General features: G+C 41.7%; 1 protein-coding gene across 3 annotated transcripts in view; it reads left to right on the top strand.

Annotated features, from left to right (window-relative positions):
* The window catches only part of PID1 (phosphotyrosine interaction domain containing 1), an 85751-nt gene that overhangs the window by 25536 nt on the left and 34340 nt on the right, over positions 1-25875 (top strand). For 2 of the 3 annotated variants that reach the window (XM_064721484.1, XM_064721482.1), the window contains exon 2: positions 7926-8072. In XM_064721484.1, the coding sequence (XP_064577554.1) occupies positions 7938-8072 (135 nt within the window). In that variant the 5' untranslated portion in view covers positions 7926-7937. Of the gene's footprint in view, positions 1-6035; positions 6174-7925; positions 8073-25875 lie in introns of those variants that run through there. The other variant, XM_064721483.1, reaches the window with a different exon arrangement.

Here is a 25875-nt window from a genome sequence, read left to right as displayed (position 1 = left end):
ATGAAGGAGAAGAGTGGCAGAGTGAAACACTGGCTTTGAAAGGGCTGCATTGCAGAATGCAGTGGCTGTCTGGCAGGTATTGTCTGAGATGGGCTTGTTGTGCCAGGCACTGAGTGAGGATAAAAAACTTTTTAAAGCATCCTCTGACACAGACATTATTGGAAAGCCTCCAAGGGCAAATTGAAAAAGCAACAGCTGCCTTCATGCTGCAGGATTCCATTGTTTTAATATTGGGCCAACTATACCAAATAATACATGTACTGGAAACTCATGTTAGGACAAAAATATGTTGGAAAGCAGCTTAGGGGTCAGCTCAAAATCAAAGTGAATGAACTTGACATATCTATGCTGCTGCGTGCTCTATTTTGTTCTTTCTCTTCTTGTCAGCTCCTATTTCTTTATTTCTACTTTTTCATTTTCTTTTCTTTTCTTTCTTTCTTTTTTTTTTTTTTTTATACCATTTGCTTTGTCTTGGACTTGTATTTTGACTGGCATTTGTCCTGAAAATTGCTGGAACTGCTAAATTCTTCTGCTTCCACTGAGAAATTCTAGTATCTTTGAAACTGTAATCTAGTTTAAAATTCCAGAACTAGTTTGTCACTAGTTGCGACAAAGTTATTAGATTTTGAGAGTTAACAGTAATTTCTGGGGTCGAAATTTTGGTGGTAGTTATTTATGAGAACAGCTCTGTTGATATATTGGTCAAAATTTTTTTTATGCTTTATTTCTATTGATGCTAAAAAAATGTTCTTTTATAAAATATATATGCCATGAACACCAGGCATTGGAAACTACAGCTTATTTCAAAATATATTTTACAGTCATCAGTGGGTAAAAGACTGTAAAAGCCCAAATACAAACAGATATATTTAGATGTTTGTCTTCTATCCAACATGCCTAATTTCCACAGAAATATTAACCTGGGAATTTAAGCAGTGTAACATAGAGACTGGTGAAAGAACATTTTACTGTGGTACTGTGACTTTTTTTCCCCTCCTCCACTCATGTCCTAGGGACGTCTCATTTTATTTTCATGATTTTGAGTGTCCTGAAATATTGACTCCTTCCTTCCTACTTTGATGTGGATCTCTGTGGTGAGGCTTTATGTTCTGAGCAGTTGTGACTAAACTGGGAACTTGATCTCTGAATATCTTGTATGCTTAGATTTGTTTAGGTTGGGGTTTAGTTTAACTGATGATAGAGAGATGTTAGAGGATCAGTCATGAAATTCTCATCTGGCTCTGAAGTTCCCTGCAGTTTGGAGGGTGTTTGTATCTGGGACTGTTTTGTTTGGGCAGCAGTCCTGCTGATTGGAATCACATAAGCTTGGCAACGGAATGGGAGCATTCGGCCAGAGCAAACTTGAAGTACACAGGGTCTGAGAACAAAACGTTTCACATGAATTAAATTGTGAGGAAACAGAAATTCTTTAAACTTGTAGGAAAACAAGGCAATGTGAGCACCATCACACAGGCAGCTGTGTGATCACAGCTATTGATAAGGAGTGCCGGTTCTAGTTATGAAATCTTGATAATTTTGTGTTTTTAAGAGATATGTCTTACCACCACAAGAAGAAGAATATTCCCGAGAAGTTGGTGTCAGAGTGAGATGGAATAATTCTCAGTACTTGCATGCAAAGATCCAGTAGCATCTTCACTGGAAGGCTTTCTGACACTCAGCTGATTTAGGTTTCCTATGTACGTTGTCATGCTTTTCTGTCTGCAGTCTTGTGTCCCTTTCCGCTATCTATTGTTTCTGTATACTGCAGGTTTTTCCATCAGAGCTTTATCCTTGACTCCCTTATGACCCTCAGTAATGGCAGGAGAAGTGCAGGAGGGGCCCTGCCTGGCAGCTTTGATTGTAGCGCTGCCTCTCCTGGTGCTTTCCTTTCCTGAGTCTCATGCCCTGCTTGCTTCGATGCCATCTTCCTCCTGCTCTTCTGTCATAAGGATTAGAGCTTATCCTGCCAAATGCAGATTATTCCTTCCTGTGCCCAAACTCTCTGTGCCACCCCATCTCTCTCCTATGCTGTCTGCTGGGGAGGGTGGAAGGAGCAGGAGGACATGAGAGGGGAATGGTGGCAGGCACTGGTTGAGTCTCTCATGTGCAACCATGTGTGGTCACTGGACGTGTGGAGAGGGGGAAGAAGTTTGGTTGGTTTTTGTTTTTGTTTTGTGGAACATTTCCCAGATATTTTGTCCCAAGGTTCTTGGGAGTGCCATGCCCTCAGCCCACTGAGTCATGACAAGTTGTGCCATGGGCCAGTCCAAGCTCCTCTACTTACAAATTGTATCACAGGGTGCCTGCAGGCAAGCCTGTCTTACCATTTCCACATGTTGCCACTTCTTTGTGATTGAAAAGTGAAAATTCAGATATAATTATATGATTTTTCACATAAATAGCATCTGTTACCTGAAAGAAATGGAGTGGATTTGTGTTGATAGGCTGGAAAAATATAGGTCTTGAGATGTTAGATTAGATAAGCTTTTAATAACCAGATTTCTGGATTGGTTTCAAGGAGGTTTCTTGGGATGAATATCTTGAGTAGAGTTGTAACATGGTCTTGGGTTTGTGCATGCCAGTTTTGTGTTACATACCAGGCTGCTGATGGGATGATTTCTGACTTTATCATGATAAATTGCTTCCATCCCTTCTGTAGTGAGTTTTATTGCAGTGTTCAGTACAATGTTTATATGAACTGCTACTAAAGGATAAATAAATAAAGCACAATATAGTTTAATGGGGGGGAGGGAAAGCATTTATATTGTATTAGCAGTATTTGTTTAACAAGAAATGGATCAGAGATGACATTTATCTGTACTGGACAGATTTGCTTTAAACAAAAAAAAACCTTGAAGTGGATCAGTTTTCTTATATATAGGATTCTTCTTTCCTTGCTGAAAAGCTGAAGGCTTGGGGTTGGGTGGTCCTCAGCTCACAGCTGTGCTGGTGTAACTCATGGGGTAACCGTAATGCTAAAGGACTGTTGTGTTGTCATCTCCTCTTGTACCTACAGACTGGACATGCTGGTAGTCAAATTCCACTGGGAACAGGCAAAAAGGGACCTTTGAACTTTCTAAAATTCTCTTGCAGTTCAATTCACTTGGTTGTGTCTTTCCTCTCCTAGGCTGCTTTTTCTTTGCTGTAGGTTGCAGTTGAAAAGTTCTGGGTTCATTCAAGACTAAACGGGTTTCAGAGGTAGAGAGGTACTTCTGCTGAAATAGTAAATTATAGATATTATTTTTAATTTCCCTTTTATCTTTTACTGATGCACTAACATGGATTTCATCTGGGAATTCCTTTGTAGGTGCTGTAGAAGGATGAATTACTCAGAGGATTGCTTCTTGCTCTGGCAGATCCCTCTTTCAGAGTCTGAACTTTTAGAATAACTCTTTCTCATAAGTTAGCATCCTAGCATTTTTGGGGTTGGATTCAGTGTGCATCTTTGGCAAAATTGGCCAAGTACAGGTCATCTGGCAATGGGATGCCAGTTTAGGCAGTCATGTGTTGATTGTAATGCTGATGTTAAGAGAGAAGGGGAGGATGAGAGCTAAGGTGCTGAAGACTTCTTTCAATCACCATGTTGCAACCCAGTCAACTTGTAAAATGTATTTATTTGCTTAACTCCTGTTGCTGGATTACAGATTACAATGAGTTACAGTCCCCTCTTTCTTGGCATTTATATATAACTCCAATATATAACCCTTCCTTAGATTTTTGAGTTTGCGCCTTTATTTCCATCAGGAAAATTAAAAGATCCACTGGGCTTGGCTGCTGAATACTCAATATTGTGAACAGCAGTGACTGTTTTGTCAAGACCTGAAATGAAGAGCATTATTATTACAAATTTCAGTGCATAATTTTCTCCTCCAAGTCATGTTTCCTTGCATGGAATCATAGTTATTTTCTCCAAGATATTTGGCCTGAGTTCTGGTAGTGACTGTATTTTTGCTGACAAACTAAACTAAAACCCAAATGCTGTTAATTTTTAGTTTTTTAATTTTTTTAACTGCAACAGAAATTGTGCCTGTACTAAATATGCAGCACGTAAAATTTGCAAGTTGAATGTTCTGAGCTAGTTATTCTGGAGCTAATGTGTGACTGTTGAACTGATAACAAATATATGTTAAAAAACATAGAAGTTCTTGATTCTTACATTCAGTTAACTGGTAGCTAAATGTCTTAGTGATGACAGGGTTTTCACTGAAATAGAGAGCACTTTGAGGGTCACCAAGGAGGAGGCAGCACCTCTGTTGTGACAGTCTTAGCCAGTTATGGGTTTGGGCTGCCAGTTACGCACTGCTTGGTTTTCTTCTGCAGGGGGAAAGGATGCCATTAAGATGGATAAACTAAGCACAATAAACTGATGGAACTTGAATCCTTGAACAAGCAAAACTATGGTTTTGAATTAAGATAATTGTCCAGTGTTATTGCCAGCATTACTTAAATTTTGCTCTGAATGATGTAATGTTCAGCAACTAGCAAAATACAATGCTAATTACAGGACTGATGCTTTCTTTGGCATTTAAGGTATTTTCATTTATGTTACTCCTTGTATTTCTTTCAAATTTAAAGTCATATCAGTAGCACCATCTAAATGGATACAGAATGAGCCATGTGTAGTTTTTAGCTGTTGGTATAATCATGCCAGCTAAGAAAATCTTCTGATGATGAATTTCAGTATAAGAGCCACCAAACGAACCTAGTGGTTCTGGCACATGAAATGTGAATGGTACAATGTTCCCTGCAACTTTATTCACTGGATTGCCAAAGCCATGCTTTTCAAGAACTTAGTGAACTTAAAGTTCTTTAAAGAAATATTTAGAGTTCACAGCAGTGGAGAGTGAATGCCTTTTCTCAAAAAATACCTTGGCTACTGTTATAGATCAGCTTTTGCCAACAGTTTCTGCAGGAGATGCCAGTTTGGAGTGGAAACCCAAGAAGTGGGTTCAGCAAAGCACTTTATCCTGTTCTTGGCTTAAAGCACATGAATAATCCCATTGACTACCCACGTGTGCTTTACTGTGACTGCTCACACAGCGAAAGTCAGGCACGTGTTTAAATAACCTGTTTATCTGGGGGTTCCCTGCATGATGTCTGCTGGCAGAGATTTGATTTTCTCATGGCAGCCATCACATGGCCTGTGCAGGAGCCCAGCGTGGTCTGCATTAGCCCTGTGGGCCAAAGCAAAGGCTATTTCTGCCTCCACCCCCAGTCCTTCCTGCACTTCTCTGGCAGCTGATCAGCTCTTTGCTGCCAATTGTGCTCTCGTGTTTTTGGCACCCAACTGCTCCAACTTGCTGCTCATGCAAGTTTTGAATTGCCTTTGTAAGGCACAGAGTAGGCTTTTCCTTGTTTAAGATTGTATATATGGTTGTTACAACATGAAAAAAAAAAGATAGATCATTGCTGTAGTTTTCTTCATTTTGATCAAACTGTGCCCTTTCTCTCATTGAAGTTTATAGAGATGTCAGCAGAGTAGAACAACTATTTTGCAGGTCCAAGCTCACTGCTCAGGAGGGCTAAATGGAGTTTTTACATCTGTTGTCTAATGGAAGCTCCATTCTTTGCTGGAGAAGCCCCGTAAACTGATCTATGGAAATAGAGCTCTTTCAGCACTCAAGGGAGGGAAAAGTTAAATGCTAGAAGAGTTTCTTCAACCTGATTATTTCACACCATTATCTCTGTTGATCCAAAACTGGCTCACTTGGAAAATAGCATGACTTAACCTTAATAGTACATTTTCTCCATCTCTGCCTAGCTCTCCCATCCCCCTGCACGCAGAGGACAGCAGCAGAAAGCCCTGGAGGCAATATTTCTCCAGGCTTGAAAAGGAATCCTTGCAGGGGAAATCCCTGTGACCTGTGCATGGCTGGGCCTGAGCTCCAGCACCCTTTGCCTTCTGCATTTTTTCTCTTCCAGAAATACAACCTCAGCAGCAGGTTAGCAGACCTAGAGCCTATAGGTAGAAGCAAGTCACGCTGTAGGAGACAGCAGGGAGTGAGTGGGACCAGCCAGCCCAATCAATGACGCTCCTTCAAACATAGCATCTCAGACCTTCCACTTGCTTTGTACTCACCATGGCTTCTCAGCCTTTGCTAAAAGTTCCACTGGAGAGGGCCTAGGAAACTCCAAATACAAGGCTGTCAATTGCAACCTAAAGGTAAAATTAGGTAGGTTTTCTCAGTCAGTTTAGTAATACTAGATGTCAAAGAGGTGTGTTATCTTCAGAAACATGTCAGAGAATATTCTTTAATGTATAATCATCTTAAATGGAGTACATTTTTGCTGGAGCTGTGTTTGGGGGAGTGAATGGGGTAATGTGTAATATGAGGATATGAGCAGATGAAAAGTAGTATGAGTAGAGTGCTTCACTGGGATGAAAACTTGAATGCTTGCACAAACATCACAGAGGCCCTAAAGGATTGCTGTTAACAGGGTGTAACTTCATGTGTGAAATAGGTAAACAAGTACTATTTTCACAGACTCTTAGTGTATATGCCTTGAACATATTTCTAAGAGTGTTTGAAGTGCTGTACTTCCAGTGGCATAACAATTATTAGACCTAAACACTGACAAACTAAGGACTGGACCGTTACAAAAGTGTATCAACAGGTTTTCAGTTGGCACATGATAAAGTATTTATGATCTGGTAGCAGGTTTATTTTCAAGGGAAATTCATATCCACAAAAATCCACAGAAAACCAGCACAGTATCTAAATAGTTGATTCATTCCCTGTGTATAAATAAAATGTTGAATAGCCACTCTCTTCATCTAAAGTACAGGACTGAACAACAAGGACCTGTGTTGATATCTAGCTCTGATAGAGACTTCTTGCGTGGCTCTGGGAAATCACTTAGCATCTCTTTTTCTGCAAGCCAGACCCTGTAATGCTTGTCTGCCTTGCTAGGGTAAAATGGAGACTGAGAAAAGGGGTGGCTGCAAAGCAAGTTAAGGATCTCCTGTCAAGTCACAACAAATGGTTTAGTTTTGATGAAAGTAATCTGGAACCATTGCACATACGTCTAATAACTGCTTCTTGGTAAGGGTCAACTTATGAATTTTTTATAAAGTCATATTTCTCTAGACAATGCTGTGACATGTTATTACCTTGATTTAGTTCATATCTGCATTTTTTCTCCTTTAGATAAGTAGTAGCATGTGAAAATGTTCAGTTTTTCAAATAAAGTTCCATTCAAGGAAGCATCGAAATATTAAAAAATTTCTCTTGACTTCCCTGATTCCACAAAATTGCTTTGGAAGTCTTTTGAGGATTGACTTTACTAACTCTAAGCAATTGCTGAGAAACTTTTAATTTGGTGATTTTACTGTTCACTTGGATAGTTCTTCACCCCTAAGCCTGGGGAGTCTGTTTAAGAAAGTGACAAGTTTTGAGTGACATCTATTCATTGGTACCAAGAGTGACATTTACATTGGAGGCTACAGGAGCTATTACTTACAAAGGAAGAGAATATAAAATTCACATGAAAAAGGCAAACCAATGAGGGATTCAGCTCAGTGGGAATGGTAACATCTACAAAGGTCAATGGGATGAGATTTAAGTACAGAGGAAGGAGAAAAAGGTCTTTTAGTGGTCTTTGATCCCCTGTTCTTCCTCCCTGAGGAACTGGGTCCATAACCAGCTTTATTATACTTGCAAGTGATCAGAAGTTGAATTTAGACTCTTTGTGGAGCATATGGGAAATGTAATGAGTTCTTTCACTTTGTGTATGTCTTTTTAATTAAAAGTAGCCTCCACATTGCTGATAGTAATGAATGCTCTTAAGTCATAGAACTTGGTAACTCTCCCCAGGAAAGCTTGTAAGGCATTGAACAGCAAGTGAAACCTGCAGACACGTCCAATTTTAACTCTCATTTTTTCTGTACTAGAACTGAGGGTAATTTCTTTTCTTTTTCTGTTTAGCACTTTCAGACCATGTTAAAGACTAAGTTGAATGTCCTAACTCTTCGTAAAGAGCCGCTCCCGACAGTGATCTTCCATGAACCAGAGGCCATTGAGCTGTGCACCACAACTCCCCTCATGAAGACCCGGACTCACACTGGATGCAAGGTACTCAGAAGTGTAAACTGAGGGAGTGGCACCACTGTGGAGGTGTCCCATGTGATTGTGAGAACTCTAAGGAGCCCAAAGTAACCAACAGCATTCTGGAAGTTCAATTGACTGCTACTATTACTATAAAGTTTCTGAATCAAAAAAGTCATTGAGCATTTCTGACCAGAAATTTTGGTTTTCAGGGGGAAATGGTTTGAGTTACATGTCATGATGCAAATTGTGGAGGATTTCTAATAGACTGTGATCAACTGGTTGTAAATACTGCTGGTTGTAAACACTGACAATATTTCCATAAGGACTAGTGGGGTTTTTTGTTTTCTTTGTTGGTTTGGGGTTTTTAAGATTAAAAAAAGAAAAAAGCGAACCAGGAGTCTTACTTCTTCATTTGGTTAAGCAACAAGATCAATCTGCCCTGTTACATCAAAGAAGAGCTTCTGCAAAGGCTGTTCCTCTTTTAAAAAGTTTAATGGCTTAAGAGCCTCGAGTGTGTTCTTCTGTGGTAAGAAACCGTATAAAAATAGGAAACAAATCTGCTCTGTTTGCATCTTTTCTTGGAGTCATTTTCCTTGATGACAGAGCTCGCCTGGCCTTGCAGAGCCATGGGCAGCCTTGCAGACTGAGCTGGGTACCAGTCTGGCCTGTGCTGCCATTTGGGGCTTGGCAACCAATTCCCCTTCACCCATCCTGGCTGCCATTTTTGGGGAGTGTCCACCTGCCCTCCAGGATCTTGGTGAAAAGGGAGAGAACTGGGCTTCAGACTCCCCTGCTCTGTCAAGTGTTAACTCCAGGAGAGCTGTTGCTGGATGCTGTGCGTGCTGGATAAGATCCAAAGCGCAATTAAATGTTCCATGCCACAGTGTGTACACAAACACGTGCACACAGACACTCTTCCTTGCAGGGGGATCAGATGTGAGTGAAGCGGGTGTTGTAGTGTGTTCGTTAAGTTCATCTAATTCCTCCCCCATTTTATGTATCTGCTCCCCCCCATTTTGTATAAAATGGTTCTGCCCTCCTCAGTTTTCCCGCCACAGCCCTGCCAGTTCTATTGTCAATCTCTTAGGTTATATAATCCCTCCTCCCCTTTTTCCCTTATATGTATGCTTTTTCTCCTCCCTGGGCCAAGTCAATCACCCCCCCACTCCACCTAGTATTCCAGAAGCTTCTCCTCTTTGGGGGTTGTGGTTGGCTGTGGTCCTGAGGCCCCTCCCATACCTGGTACCTATTGGGCTCTCCACTGTGTCATTTGTGTTAAGCTCATCCCCTCTCCTCCTCCTATTGGTCTTCTGTAAACCCCTCCCGGATCCACCCCTTCCCTTTATAACCCTGAGATACCTTTTGTTCTGGGTCATTCGCTGGTACATCAGGGGGTTCCTCCCTGGCTGGCATCGTGGGCTTTCCAATAAACCTATTTCGCCCCCAGCGAGTGTCCAGCTCTTTCCTTCTTGTCGTTTAGCAGCGATCCAGTCCGCAGCCAGCACAGCCCGAGGCCTTACGACACCGAGGGGTGCTGGCAGGATTGCAGCTGGGTGTCAACCTTAACCTCAGCTAGCCAGACTCTGACCTTCTCTGCCCTTGAAGGCCAAATACACCTCGCTGCAAGTGGGGTTGGGAGAAATTGCTTTCCCCTGCTTCTCTCTTGGCATACTGTACTTGGGCACCCCCAGGCCTGGCACTTGCTCAGCAAAGTTTCTTCTTGGGAAGTGTCACTTCCAAAGAGTTTGATTCTCCCTGTCACAATAGCCAGGAACAGGACTCTGCTGCTGGGTGTTGAAGCAGAGCTGCCCTGTGCTGATGCAGAGGAATGCAGAGGAAGCAACCCTAATGTGCTTTGTGTGGTAGCTCACAGCATCTGCTCTTCCATGGTGCTGCTTTTGTCCTTTATGTTGACATCTAATGAATTTTTATAGAATGTTAGTATGATCAAAATGGTTCACAAAGTATCTGGCTTTCACCCCCAGTGAGAGAGGTCAGGCATAATAATGCTTTCTGAAATCAGTTTATCTTTGTGAATGTGTATAGAATTTAAATGAAGCTTTTTATTCAACTTGCAGTCCTTCAATTGGAAAGGAATTGCAGAGAAATGTTGAACCTCTCAGTGAAGAGAATCGCATTCTATATTTAGATCTCTTTTATTTATTCATTTATTTTTCCTGTAGTATAGCATAGTAGTGCTGACTAGGGAGCATCTACCACAACTCCTGTTTTCCTTCTTGCATTGTTTCTCCTTCTCCCCTTCCCCTGTAGCTACTTTGCTTCCTGTCAGTGCTGGTTTCCCAATGGTGGTTTTGAGGTAGTGGCCAGGCTCTCAGGTGATTCAGCTGTTGTGATTTTCAGTACCTGCCGCGTGTATGTTCTTCCTGTGGCTAAGAAATCCTCTCCTGTTAATAATTGAAAGGCTTCAATTTTACCCAGTCTCTGTATTCACAACCTCTTTCTTTTCCCCCTCTTTTTTCCTGACTAAATATGTTCTTCCTGACAGCTGTTAATAGGTAATTAACTTCCCTGTCCTCTTTCCCCTCCAATTACTCGTTTTTTGCTGACTGGTACAACAGTAGTGCTGCCATGAAAAGCTAGAATTTTATAATTTGATTTTTTGCTCTAGCTGGTCTGATCAATTCCTATTATTCTGGGTGTAAGGCAGGAGATGCTGTGGTGTTGCTGGTACCACCAGGCCTGTCTGGTTCTGAGACTTGGGCTTTTCAGGCAAGAGCACAGCATCCAGTTTCTACTTACTTTCATGAGTCACACGTTTTTGATCCTTAATCATTTTATTCCTCTTGACTGAAATCCCTCCAATTTTTCTATGTAATCCCATTAATGAGATAGCATCATTTGTCTGACAGAGGCTCCAGACATCTAATTGTATTGCACAGTTTTAACATAAGCCTCAGCTGGCACCATCTTGTTATGGGAACTTGACACATGCAATTGCTTTGCTGTTTAGAGGTCTGGGCATTGGTTTTCTGATGTGATTGCTCTTTTACTTGTCCTTTCATCACAAGGCAGGCTTTTCTTTTTGCTTTCATTTGCAGTTAGCTGCTGAATCTTGAAGAAAAATCCTTTTTTGCTGAGATGTAATCTCATTTAGTAATTCAGTGGGGTGGTTTTAAGAATAGCAGGGAAATGTCTAGTGTAAAGTGATCTAGGGGAAACCCCATCAAATCTGGAAAGTTAAAGAGTTGAACAAATTCAGAGAGCTTTTCTTTCTTGTCCAGTTCCACATCTGACACAGCTTTGTTGCCGTTGTGGTTTCTGAAATATATTTATTCACCTATGACAGAAGGCTTAAGACTAATTTCTTCTGTAACTGCATGTCTACACCTTTCTGCTTGGGTCTGATGTGCTTGTTGTCATTCCCACCCTTCTAGACTCATGGACATGGTTTCCCCAAGCAGGAGCAATGGATAGTGTTAGCACTGATTTGCAGAACAGAGCTTTAGGAGCACGCATTTGGGAGTTTGTGGTGCTGGTTCCTCAGTCAGGTGGGTTGGCCTGGAGGCTGTATCTCCCTAAGGGCTCCTTCTTTCCCTCCTTGCCCACCAGCCCTGTTTGCAAGTGGGGAGTGACAGCCCTGGGGTCAGAGTGGTGCAGCCCCACGCAGCAGGCAGCCTAAACCAGAGCAGGATTTCTGGGTACAGTAAAGGACTCAGCCTCTGCTTTCTCCTGGGTATCATGTGCTTTATTTGAGCTGCAGTGTACAGTCAGGTCTCTGGCCCAAGGAGCTGCAGCTTCTCATCCTCCTTCAGCTGAGGATGCCAGGGCAGGGCACGGGGGTGCAGCTCCCAGAGAGCTGCTAATTCTCTGGGACACACAGCTGGGGACCTGTGTGCATCCTGCCTCTTCCCTGCAGTGGGAGGGGCATTTATGAATGCTGGATCACCATGGGCTAAGGTCAGCAGCTGCTCCAAAGAATGAGAACACCTAACTGGCTTATTGTATACCTGGAAATGGTAAGCCTCAGCTTAAGGTAAACCCTCCTTTCCTGGAGAATGACAAAAAAGAGTGGGAATAACTATTTTGTTGGTAACTGGACCACAGTTTCAATCCCAGGTTCTGATTTGATTTTATTTTAGTAGAGCATTCATTCGGGTAGGAGTGTAATTTAGATGTGTGCATAGAAAAAAGCATCCATTCCTCTTCAGATCCTAAGGCTTTCAATGAGACTGTGGCAGTCCTGCTTGTAGGTATTTCCTGTCAAATGGGCACTCCTGTGTTGCAGCTGGAAACCTGCTTGTTGCTTTTCCCAGCACTAAGTACCACCAGATGGAAATGCAAAATCTGGAGTATCTCCAGAAAATAAGTTACTCTCTACTCAGAAATGCCTGCCTTCTCCATGCCTTTTAAATGATTTTGTTTAAGTTCTGCATGGTTTGTTCTTCCTTAATGTCCTAATCGGCTTATATTGATTCTAATGTTTCTTGATTTCTGTCCCTCTGAGCCATGGTGGTGGCACGAAGGGAACTGCTTAAATGACTTTCTCTCTCCTGCTGTAGCTTTTCCAGGCACTGGTGCAGTAATGCAAAAGGACAGAGGTTAAAAATGCTGTCTGCAGTTTTTAAAGTGGTGTAGTAGGTTTCATTTTTTTTTTCCTTTTTATTGGAAGACTCTTCAAAGTGAAGTCAGTGCTGAATAATCAGCACTGGGTCAGGCAATCTTATTCCTCCAGTTCCCACCAGTGGACGAGCTTTTCTCAGCAGCCTCAGAGGCCGAGAGGCGCACAAACGGTGCAAATAGTTGTATTTTTAAGAGTATGCTTTAATGAAATAGGAAAATATATTTTAGTGATATGGTACTTACATGAATGATACTTGTTGCTTGCCTGTCTTATTGGATTGATTTTGTGAGCTTATTAATTCAGGCTTTGTGGAAGGTATGATGTGGGAACCTCTGTGATGGTGTATCTTAATTTAAGATGGATGAAAGTCTTGTTTAACAATTTGTATAAATGGCATTTGTGGGGTAATAGTGTTTAAAAACAAGTCTTGCACATACTGATAGAGATTTAAAAGTAGACAAGAAGTAACAGTAATAAATAGAGGTTGGTTTCTCAGAACAGCTTAATAGCTTCACTCCCAAAGCAAAAAGGAAGTGTTTCTTGTCCTAAGCTGGCTGCAGGCTGGTGATGACAGTGGGGCCAAGGCCACAGCTGGGCTTCTGTGGCACCAGTGTAGTGTCAGCAGTTACACACCAAACTTGACTGGTGTAATTGATGCTGCTACATGTTTGTCAGCCTATGAACTGGGTTTGGGTGTTTTCTGGGACAGCTGGGCACTGCCTGAGATGCCCTGACCTGTGCCTGCCCTCCAGCAGCAGCTCTGGCCCCTTCAGCAAAGCCACAGCCTGTTGCCCTTGTTCCTGCCTTTCTCCTGGCTTTGCTGGCTGCTGCCAAAAGTTTTAATTTTCCCTTTGTCTCTCTGTCTTTCTCCCATTTTTCTTCTTTTTCTCTCAAATGTAGCTTTCACCATTAGAGACAGTTCCATCACGTGTGGGCCCTACTAATGAATCTCCACACACATGAAATTGTCCCATGTGCTTTGAGCAGCAGGATGTACAGCAGTGCAGCAGAGACTGGAAGTTTGGCCTGCAAGGGCTAAACAGATAAATGGGGACACAATTCAGCATCATAAAGTCACCCTAGGACATAGGGGAAAGCTCATAATAAGCTTATAGGATGAATAGAGAGTAAGATTGATCGTGATTTAATTGTGATCTTTAGAATTACAGTTTCTCATTGGGATACATATTAAAAAAACCCTGAAACATTGCCTTAGAATTGCCCTCCTTGGTTTGTTTCTAATTCCTTGTGCAAGGCTGTCATTTAGGAATAATGTCTTTTCAGATATTACTGCCTATTTTTGGTTTTCTGCCTTGTTAATTTTGATTGCAAAGGCCTTGCAGCAGGACTGTCTCTTATTACATACTTGCAAAATACCCCATTTCTACTGTACCCTATGTGCCTCTGTAGCAAATTTAGTAATTCTGTATTGTTGCTTTTATTGGTCTTTGCATTTTTAAACTCACAATGTTGTTGCTTTTTTTCCTGTAGACCAGACTTTCCCAAGCTGTTTTCTCCAGCATTTCTGGCCTATGCAAGCTCTTCCACTGGTGTCCCATCCTAATCAGCTCAGCCTGTGGTGGCCAAATCCGTTACCACTTGAGCATTCAGGGGTACAGCATCTGCTGGGCCTGGAGCCCCTACAGCATCCAGAAAATGTTTAAACTGATGAGCCATCCTCCCAGTTTCAAACAGCCCATACAGCATGGTTTTGGTGGTGGCAATTTCAGCCTCATTCCTCTTCCCCTTCATTGGTCCCCAGTGCCTGAGTTTTAGCTCTGGGTCACTGAAGCATGGGCAAATGGCTTCCCTCTGCTGCCCTGTAATTGTGTTACTGTTATGGGTTGGTTTTGTGTCTTCATCCTGAATCAGACAAAACTCAGCAAGAACACTGTCCCTCATGTCAGTACCCAGAGCCCAAGGTACCCTTTACTGGTTTAATGTGCTGTTGACTCAAATTGCCTGAAAATGCATCCATAGCCTCTCTGGGAGGGTAAAATCCAGATGACATAAATGGGTAGTTAAAAATCTTATGTTTTACTTAAATTTCCACAAATAATTAAAAAAGCCTACTCCTGTTGAACATTTATTGCTCTTTTGGCTACTGAAACCATAGCAAATTGGAAGCTGCATATATTCTTAAAACCACCTCACTTTATACTTATAAAACTTAATAAAAGTGTTCTCTTTGCATCTATAGAATGGCAAGGATGATTGGTTTGAGTGCAGCTGTAACTATAAGTCCCACTAGCTGCCTGGTCTTCATTACCAATTTGTAGGCCTGTAATATTAAGATGGCCATTAACTTTACTAAAGAAACAAATAAAACAAGTGAGAAAATCTAATTGTACCATCACTCCCCAGCCTGCTGTTTTCCCCCTCATCTTTCATCTGAGTCAGAAGCACAAAGGGTTATTTTCTTCTTGCTTTATTAAAGGCCTTCTACTGTTATCCTTAACCATTGCTTCTTTGGCATTGTGAACTGAGAGATTGTTTTTGTGCTTTTCTCCCCTCATAAAATGACCCAAAAGGACACACATGACTTCTTCCATAGGGCAAAACTTAGTAGCTTCACTGTATTTAGATGTAGATATAGTGCTGGTTGGTGAGAAATTCAGAGTCTGTGATGATGTGTTTTCCAAAGGTGAAGTGCATCAAATAAACTAATAACCCAACAAGTATGTTATATAAAGATGAAGTATATATATTTTTTGTTTAGTGTTATAGAAATAAAAAAAGATGAATCCTGAAGCTGTGGAAGAGTAAATTGCTTGCAGAAACCTTGAAATATTACTTTATTGGCTGCATCTTGTTCTGACATTGAAAATGGAGAGTTGCATGTGCTTATTTCTGTTTCAAAACATGCCTCTGTGGCAAGGTCCTACCTTGTACCTGCCTTGTACCTTGAAGCTGCTGAGTTCTGCTATGGGCTCTGCTGTGAGCAAGGTGGGATGAGCTGTGCAGGAGGGCAGCAGCCCTCAGGCAGCACTCACTGCAGGGTGTTTGACACTGGCTGCTCTCAGCTTAGGAAAGAGTCTCTCTTGCATATGATTTTTTTAATTACATGCATGGAAAACCCATTTGTGTCAGTGAGAATTTATACTTTAAATGAGTGCAGAGGATCTAATAGAAACATGAAGGGTAGATGCAAGTGCAGAAGGTTGTTAAAGCATCGTAATGCTTCATTTCCTGATGTCCAGCAGTCTTAGGTGGAGAATATAAATTGGGTAAAGCAATTGAATTAATCTTTAACTGAGCCTGCTTTAAATAGTACCTTCTGCAGTGTTCAGTTTTCTGTGTTGGATGTATATTGGCATAACTTTATTTGCTTACTGCTAAAGTGGCATTGTAAGAATAATGTATACTGAGAGTGGTGGAAGTTATGTCTTATGTCCTGTCAGATATGTTGGTGGTATTTGTTTTTTTCTTAGCATTTGCACTGGTGACATTTTTCAAGCAATGGTTCAAGTAAAGGGCATCTTGTTATTGAGGAAGTTCTTACATCCCATCTAAAAATGCTCATATATTGCAGTCAGTTTCATATTTCTGCTTTAACTACCTTCATAGCAAAAAGTATGTGTCTGTTTTCTGCATATGGTGGAGCAACCCTGCTCTGAATATATGTATATTAATTAGAGGAAATCAGTTTTGCCTATTTCTGTTTCCTTTTGGATTTTCACTGAGAAAGCATGTCTCAAATAATTTTAAAGAGCTCCATGAAAAGAATAAGACCATCACCTGGGGAGGAGAGCTCTGGTGACAGGCAGGATTTCTGGGAGCTGCCCTGCATGTCTGTGGCTAGCAAAGGGCTGGAAGTACCCTGATTGCAGAGCCTTCTTCCTGTGGTTCCCCTTGGGTTTGCTTCCAGAGGGAGGGCGCTCAAGGCTGGGTGTTGCCAGGAAGATCAGCCATGAATTGAGTTTCATAGAGATGTGTGAAAATATGCTGGAAATAGCTCTGTGTGTGTGTGTGCGTGTGCGCACTCCCAGGAGGACTGGAGGATTGGAGTCCCTACTTGTTGGGCTGCACTGAAGGCTTCCAATTGCTGTGGACCCTGCAGACAGACCAGGCACCTGGGAAGAGAGTCCCCCTGCCCCAGTGCAGCCAGTTTGTGTTGAGGAGGTCTCCTCAGTTCCTCAGAGCAAGGCTCAGGGTCCCAGGCTCTGTCTGGACAGAGCTGTTCCCAGCACTGCTTTGTCTTGCATGAGTAAATAAGAGCAGAAAGGTTGCACTGGGTAAGACAGACTTAGCTCAGATATATGCGTGTCTGAGCCCATTTTCTTTGGCAGTAAACTGTAGAAAATAACCCCTAAACAATAAAATCCCCTTGAAAAAGCCAAGGGTATACAAAGTCACAGCATCCATTTGCATGTTGTGCTTTGCTCCTCCCCTTGGTACATGTATTTCATCATTTGCACAACAGTTGTGTACATTGCATTTCTTCTTACTGCTGTAGTTCTGCCCTTGTAGTGGATGCATTGGGTCCCAGTGAAGAAAGTGGGTGACAATGCATGATATGGAGCCTGGGAAACTGTTTTTAACTTAAACAGAAATCCCTTTGGTTGGAATCTAGCACTTCCTCTGGCTTCAGAGTTTTGACATTATTAGTTGCCTTTGATTCAACAAAAGCTTGAATGGGAAGTCATCGACCCTTGATTTTGTTAGCAAATGGTATTTATCAGCAGAAGTCATCTAAATGAAGCCTTTTAGTGTAAAACAAGGCACTAAACAGTTTATATTTCATTCAGTAATGGAAGAGATGGTGATTGGCATGCAAAGAGCACTGTGTAAAATGCCACCGTACAGGAATTAAAAATGCTCTCTGTGACTTGGTTAGGAACAAGCCCTGTCCATTCCTGGATTCCCACCCTTGCTTGTTAAAGCAAAGGGAAGCTTGGGGGTACTGAGGAGGCCAGACACTGTGTGCAGGGGAATGCCCAGTCACTCTTCACTGAGGGAGATCTGTACATCTGCAGTATTTCTGAGCCAGAAAGATCCCCCAGCCCCTTCTGAACCAGCTCTGTTGTCCCCTGCTGTTCAGCTGCTGTTCTCTGCCAGCAGCCCTGTTAGCAGAGGTCAGATCAGCTCACCAGAGCTCGGGGGAAAGCTGTGTGGGCACACTGTACTGTGGATAAAATACACAAGGGGAAAACTGAAAAAGACGATGAGAATTAAAATGCATACTTCTATTAAGTAGTAATGCATTGAATGAAGGTACTAAAAAGCAATATATATTAATGGAATTCTTTTGATGCACAAAGCTCCACAGAATACTTTTGTATCTTGAAACACAAATGTGAGTTGTTTTGTCAGTTATAGAAATACCACTTTTCAGGGTACTTGGAGCTGTTGTTTAATTATGGCCGTCTTTGTAGGAGATAACCAAAATAGTTTTCTCTGAAAGAATATTTAAATTTCAAAACCAATTTAATCTCTCTACAGCAGGAAATATTTAAGTTTTGAAATTCTAAATTTACCGAATAACTTAGGAGATAATCTTCAATTATACATATATACAATATCATACAGCTTATGCCAGTAATTTCCAGCTTTTGCAATCTGGCACAAAGCCAGGACACCAGTGTGAAGCACAGTGGCAGTTGCAAGGTCCTAGATAGCTACAGATGTGTCAGGGTATTTGTTTTTTATGTTGCAGAAAATACTGCGTTCATTGCAATTGTTCAGGCAAAACCTTCTGGTCATAGGAGCTAATTGCTTCCATAATAATTAAAGTTCAAGTATTTAAGACCTAATAGCTTTAGACATATAAAAATTAAAATGAGATTGAAATTTATTATGTTGGCTAGGCTGAGCAGATGCTGCAGTCACTGTCAATTGTTTTGTTCTAGTGTGTCCTTGAGAAATGTTTCCATCTTCCTGTGGCTGTTGCAAGGTGAGGATGGAGCTGTGGTTGTGATGCTGGAGAGCACAGGAAGCTGCTGCTTCTCCATGGCCCTCGGGGCATTAGGGACCCTGCTGTGAGCTGGCTCTCAGGAGGAGGAGGAGGCACCCTTCCTTCACAGCACACGAAGTTATTCTTCAACAATCAAAAAAAATTCTGGTTCTGCGGTTGTTGCTCCCTGGTATTGTTGAAATGGGCCCCTCCCCACTCACCAGCATGAAATGTGCTGGGAGAGGTGTTGGCAGATCTTTTCAGATGTGCTTTTTCACAACAAAGGCATGTGTGCTTATTCTGTGAAGGTATTCTGTGTGGCTCTTCCCCTGAAGCCATGGATATTGTTTCTTTGATTTCCATTAGAATACTGCAAAATTTGCATTTGGCACTGGGTACCCACTGCTCAGGCTAGTTTGAGCCAACACGAGCCTTCTTGGGAATTTGTAATCTCTGGTTACAGCTGTACCATGCCCAGACTCAGCAGTGCTTATTTTGGGGCCAGTCCTGAGTGCTGAAAGCTTCCCACTGGAGCAAGCGACACTGGCAAGCAAGGAGCTGAAATTGGATTGCAGATCCATCCTCTGGCAGATGAGGTGCCAGTGGCTGTGTCTGTAGTGCACGGGCTGCTGGAATGCAGATTAATGTTGCAATCCAAAATGCTTTATGTCATAAGAGAAAGGAGGGTCCTTTGTGCCACCTCTGTTTCTGTTAGTTCCAGAAGTAATCCTGTTCTCCTTGTACTATTGCAATATATTCTGCAATGCAGTGTGATGTATAAATGTGTTAGCTCAGAAGAGAGAAATTTTTCCATTCCAGGATTTGTATGTCAGTGTGTGAGACTAATAACTTCTTTTATTTATTTCATTACAATATTATTTTCTTTGCATAGCTAATTAAAAGTTCGTAACAATAACCATCACGATGCTTCTGGGCAAGTTGAACACCTGATGCATGCTGTCTATTGCTGATCAATTGCCTTTATTGTAAGCTGTTGTGAATATTTGACTTGAGACTGGTGGTAATTCAGTAAGCTTTCTTCTCTGGGACTCTAGGTTGTATAGGCATAACAGGGGCAACAGAATTTTGGTGAGTTTTTTTTTTTTCTCTAAGAAAGGATACAGATCAACTTTGAAATTTACAGTCTGGTTTGGAAAACAAGTAAGTACTTCTAAGTTAAGAACTTCCCTTGTATTGCTAACCCAGAAATCTCTGATACTCACCTATAGTCCTTTCACAGCAAGATCCTATTAAATGATACATATTGGCACAGAAGCAAAATACTGAATTTCACAGCAATGTAAATTTAGAATTAAGTTTATCGTGTTTTATCAGTGAATGAAAAATGTTGGATTGGTAGTACCCTGTTAACTTTGATGAAACAGAATTACCACTGGGGCTGTGGTCCACCCCTTTTGGAAGATGATGGTTTTTTGCCTGGTAGATATTAGGGTTGCTTTTTGAGTGCTAGAGCATAGCACACTGAGGAAAAAGAGTTACTGAATTAATCATCTAGGGCATGATGATATTTTGATTAAAGTGCTCTCAGGGTTTAAATGGCATGGCAGTGACCTGCACTTTATAATCCCAAACTTCAATGGTAGATAACCTTATATTTAATAGATGTCCATACACAAACATTTAAAGTAGAAGGAAGCTAACTTAAATGAGCAAATTTTGGAAGACTAACAAGTTGAAAGTGTCTTTATAAGTGTATTTTCTAAAGTTCACTGAAGATTCATTGAACTGTTCGCTGAGAAAGATTTATCAATGGGCAGTTATTCGATGGAATTTTTTTTCATCCTTGGGGACTTGTTTTATTTCAGCGTTTGTTGTGGATCCCCTATCCCCCAATTTATTTTTCAAAAGGGTGGAAAGCAAACTTCAAGTCAGAAAGAGATTTAAGTTAATATCTCCAAGATTAGAGAAAGATTTTCCTAAAGTCTGGTACAATTGAGTAGTAAACTAGAAGAGATGATAAGGAAAAATAGAAAAGAAAATAAGATAATATACGTGTGTTATGATTATTTTGAGATTATCATTGAAGTGGATTCTGAGTGTTCTCTGGGACAGGATGAACAGAAAACCAAACTGGTTTTAGTTCTTTATGGAAGCTGCTTTTTTGACTGAATTATCTGTAGGCTGGGAGTAATTCCCCTGTGCTGATGTCTGACTCATTCTTGCAAATAGTGCAATAATACACTTCAGCTTTGTCAGCTGTTTGTAACCACGGTGGCCAGAATCCCCATGGGAATTATCATTAATGGGATGCAGTTTTTGGGTTGGCTTTGCTATGGTATAAATTGGCATACTTCCTTTGACTGAACTGCCATGCTAAGTTACAGCATTGAAGAATCTGGTGTTCTAGTTTGACATGTGGCTTGGAGTTCCTATTGATTGAAAGCAGTCTGTTAATAAAATCAAAGTAATTGAATACAGCCTATGGGAACCAGTGCTGTTTGCCATTTGTTATTAGGCAGAAATGTTAAAAATATTAAGTAATTCTTGAAATGATTTTTATGAAGCAGCGCAATAGTAATTTAAAGAAAGGTGTGTTTTCACCCCAGAGCTTTGCCTTGAGTTACATTTGCAGGCCTTCATACAAGGCCAAATAAATTGTGTCACTCTGCATTCCCAAATGGGAGAAATTATATACATCTAATATGTATTACATATGTAATTTAGGTTTGGAACTGTTTACAGCACTTCTTTATAGTGAGGATAAGCTGAATGACTTTAATTACCAGTGACTTACTGATGGACTGCTGTAAGGTTTTTGTTCTGCACGACTTTCCTTATCTGTATATAGGGTTTTATTCGCTGTTATCAGTTTTATGCAGACAGCATGTGTCTTCAGGTGCCCAAAGCAGGGCCTGGCTTGGCTGTTGCTGTGGCAGTGCCCTGAAGGGGTTTCACAGGGGTGCTGCCTGGAGCAGGAGGCACATCTCTGGAGGCAGCCCCGTGCTGTGGTGCCTGACCATGTCTGTGCATCCCAGCCCTGCCAGTAGTGCTCTGCATTATTTGGCACGGTGGTGCCTCTCATGGAGCTTCTTTGAATGGCTGCAGCCCCCAGGGCCTTGCTGGCCTGCCCAGCCCTGACTCCCCAGGCACAGCTGCTGCTGCCTTTTGCTGCTGTGGTGCTCTACTGAGTGCTCCTGGGCACGTTTACCTGAGGTACAAATGTGGCCACTTAAAAAATTGTTTTGTTTGTGGGCCACTAAATAAAAGGAAGACACATGGTGGATTTTCTGTGTCCTGGTCCTGCTCAGCAGCTGCGGTTGTGTCAATTTTTCAGGTTCTGTGTATGGTACTGTCATAAGCAAGTGAGCTTGGGTTAAATAGGTAAATAAATAAGTAAATCGGAATTGATCAGGCTACAGATTTGGGATATGGTGTACCTCCCTGGGAAGCTGACTGCATCTGTTGGTCACAGGGCTGCCCCAGGCTCAGCATGGCTGTCACCTCCCAGAGCCATCCTCTGGGCTCTGGTGCAGGGCTGTAGTGAGGGTATCTGCTGTTTCTTGGGGGCAGCTGGCCATTTTCAGCAGAGTAGGGATGGTTTTTGTGTGTTCTCTACCTTCAGGTGACTCCATCCTTCAGGGCCAGGCGGCCCCTGCTGCCATCTGGGTACAGAGGAGAGTGAGGACATGTCAGGTTTTGTCCTGGGCCTCGAGGGCCCTTCCTGGCCACTGCTCTCTGACTGAGGGCTCTGACCCTGGCAGTGCCCCCAGACAGGGGCCAGGGCCACTATGGAGCAAGTCCCAAGGTTCCTGTGTGTGCTCCCAGGTGTCTCACCTCCCTGAAATGGGCACCCACCTGTGCCTGCGGGCTATGGGGTGAACACTTGCAAATTTTCTGAGCCTTTGTCATGCTGGTGACCTAAACCAACAGGAATAAGCCTTTTCTACATCCAAAGAGAAACAGAAGAAAGCAAAAGCTCTCTGGTGTGGCTTTGGGTGGAGGGTTGGCCATCCCAGTCATGCCATTCCTTAGATCCCCCTTCCTGTCCTTTTTAAGGACACTTGCATTTGACAATAGGCCTGAAATCAGACATCCGTGGCTTGTGGCCCTTTGAAATATTCTCAACAAGAATTTATGCAGTGGGAATTAAATTCCTATCATTTTTGGACAAAAGGATTGCAATTTGAGTCCTTCACTGTGGCCCTAGAGGACTCTCAGGGAGTCCAGTATGCAACCAGAGATGCTCAGGTGGTTTATCCCCTGGACTTGGTAGCGTGAGCCTTGTGAACTATCACGAGGCACTCTTGCTGTCTCTTTGGATTTGTTAATGTGCCCTCATTTTGCAGTGAGTCCTCATGTGCTGCCTGTGGCTCAGCTGCCTGATGGGGCATGGTGAGGAGCAGGGAGGGAGGAGCAGGCTTGGGATGGTCAAGAGCCCTGCTTGATATGGCACTGCCAGGCAATTGGCCAAACGAGGGGCATCTTTCAATTAAATATGATATTATTGCAAAGTATTTCATAGAATTATTTTTGTTCAGGTAGCTCTTCAGTAAGGTAGTGAATTTTATTTTGAAGCGAGACAGAGACAATGATTACAGAGATCTTTGCATAATTTTCCCCCCTCTTTGAATTAGATTGCATGTTTGTTCTCTGCTGGCCATTACTTTCATGTCAGTATAAGTACAAGAGGTTATAAAAGTTCATGATGTTTCTCACATTGTAGCAGCTTTCTGCATACCAACCCCTTTGCCCTTTCGACTACATGAAAAACTATAAATGTGTCAAGCAGGAAGATTTAAATAAGTGCTGTTAAGGTCCCAGACACTCATTGCAGAGCTTCGATTTCTTAAGGGCTGTCTGAGCTTTGCTTTATGTGCAGCCACACGGTCATGCCGACTAAACTCCTGCTAATTATTTTGGAGACATTTTTGTATGATGTGTCTTGAGAAAAGAGTCTGAGCATCTGTGAAACAGATGAAGTGAAAATTCCTCTGGCGTCTATCAGCAAACATAGGCAGGTGGAGCATTTCCAAGTTTGTGCAGCTGAGGGAGGGGCTCCAGGAAAAGCGGTTGTTTGCAGCACAGAGGGGAAATGAAATTAAAAATAATTACTTATGTATCTTCATTTGTCAGATAAGGCCAGTTCAGGAACAGCAGATTTCTGCTTCACTTCAGGGGCCATTGTAAATTGACTGTCAGGTTTTTCTAGGAAATGAACAGGGAACTGCAGACTCTAAGATGCAAATTGCTGAATCTAGAATTGAGACTGCAAATAGGGCTCATGTCTCAGTTTGAAAGGTGTAAAGTGTTTACACTTATTGCCTGTGCAAGGTTAATCAAGGTAATTTTTGAAATACATTGCTGTATCAAGCTCCTAATGGAGAATTCCTGAAAATCAAATGGTTTGTATGTTTTAAGGCAAACCCCAGGAATTTAGAAATAAAAAAAATATGCCGCTGGTGCCCACTAAAGGAAATGTGTGTGGTAAGAAGCTGTTTTTGCTGCCCAGAATGAAAGGCCAGCTGGCATCAATTAGCACTTTATGCACATGCACTTTTATAGAAATAATTTTTAGTGAGCAGATTTCAAAGCCTTTCAGTGCCACTTAGTTAATCCTCCAACAATCCTGGCCAGAGCTGCCCCATTATACACATGGGCAGACTGGAAATTGGGGAGGTTTAAGTGTCTAATCTGTAGCTGCAGAGTGAATCAGTTCTGTCCCATCTTATCTGTCTTTGCAAAGCAGCACTACCTTTTCTCAGAAAGGAAACAAAAAAACAACATACAAGTTACAGCAATGGTAATGTGGTGTCATTTAGAATATCTTGTATAAGGCACTGCCTTTAAGCAGTGTTTAGGATAGAAATACAATTTGTTTATTACATGAAGGACAACTACAAAGGATTAAGTCATTTGTACAATAATTGACTTCTCTCCTTCAAGTTCATTGTTTGTTTGTTTTTGTAAAACTGCATAGACAAAGAATGACATTTCTCAGTACATGAGAGAAAGCCTTGCTGTCTTTTCAAGAAAGAGCGCCTAGTTTTTTTTTTTAAATAAATGCTTTTATCTAAGAGCATGACTGTGCAAAAATGCAGGCATGCTGAATTTGACCCAGGGTGTGAAATGAGCAAATGTCCTTCACTACTTTCTCTAAAGATTGCATCCACTTAAAACAAGCTGCTGCCTGTTTTCCACTGTAGTCTTTAAAGGCCAAGAAAGTGCAATTAAAACATGCAAATATGTGGTTAACCCAATAGTTCTTGGTGGCATGATTGGAGCCTTGGATGAGAGCTTGGTGCCTTTCTTTGTGACTCTTGTGTGTGGGTTGTTGGTCCCTGTACCATGTGGGGTGGGGAGGAAGTGTGAGACTCTAGGCTGTAGTTGAGAGGAAGGTGTCACAAATGTCATCCCTAAAGCACTGGGTCTTTTTCTATGAGTTTGCAGGGTGATGAGGAGTTTAATTTTTTTTTTTCCCTACAACAGGAAGGTTGTTAAAAAGGAAGCAGGGAATAAATAAAAAAAAAAGGTGCCTAGCTCTCTAGTATCTCATGCTGCTGTGGAAATCAGACAGTAAATAGACAAATTATCCTGTAGTCATGCCTGACTGTAGCCTGAAGATATGAAGTGTTTCTTTATTTCCAGCTGACAGAAGGTATAAATGAGGATCATCACTGTGAATGAGCCAGAGATGCCCTGTGGTTTAGCCTGCATTTGGTTAAGCTGGTGTGTTGGTTCACATCTCAGGGCTATCTTTTCAATTAATTCTTCCAGAGCTGATGAGCTGAATAATGTGAAATGTATTAGGGGGCATGTGCCAGGTAATGGTGAAAGTGCTGCCTGATTATACAGATATTAAAATATATTTTTAATAGAGTGCTGTATATTCATAAGCAAATTCCCTATTCATTTTAGAGCAGTACAACTGCACAGCAACTGCACTAAACATGCAGGGTTGCTCTGATATCCCCCCACTGCAATATAAAGCACAGTTGTAAGTTCTCCAAGATGAGAGGAGTGTTGCAAATAAAGCCAACTACATTTTGTGTAATATAGGAAACATATTGTTCATATTCTACCAAGTGAAATCTGTTTTGGATTTCTTTTGCTGAGGGTCCAGATCATATAAATGATTGTGGCCTTTGCTGTATAGCAAAAAGCAACCCATGGTCTTTTCATGTCTGGAACAGTTTGACATAATCAAAATGTATATAAGATATTTAAGATGCTTGTTCAGCATATAAAAAAGCTATGGCTCAGGCTGCTATTCCCAGCTGTAAAATTCAGAGATCTTGGTAGAAAATGAAACCTCCCAAACCAGCATGCATTCCTCACAGTTAATATATATTAACTTTATCCAGTGTTTCATTCTCTCCCTTCTAAACATAAAA

The sequence above is a fragment of the Zonotrichia leucophrys genome, chromosome 9 (assembly GCF_028769735.1).
Source record: "Zonotrichia leucophrys gambelii isolate GWCS_2022_RI chromosome 9, RI_Zleu_2.0, whole genome shotgun sequence".
Lineage (NCBI taxonomy): Eukaryota > Metazoa > Chordata > Aves > Passeriformes > Passerellidae > Zonotrichia > Zonotrichia leucophrys.
The sequence above is the reverse complement of the archived record's forward strand: the minus strand, read 5'-3'. Positions and strand labels throughout refer to the sequence as shown.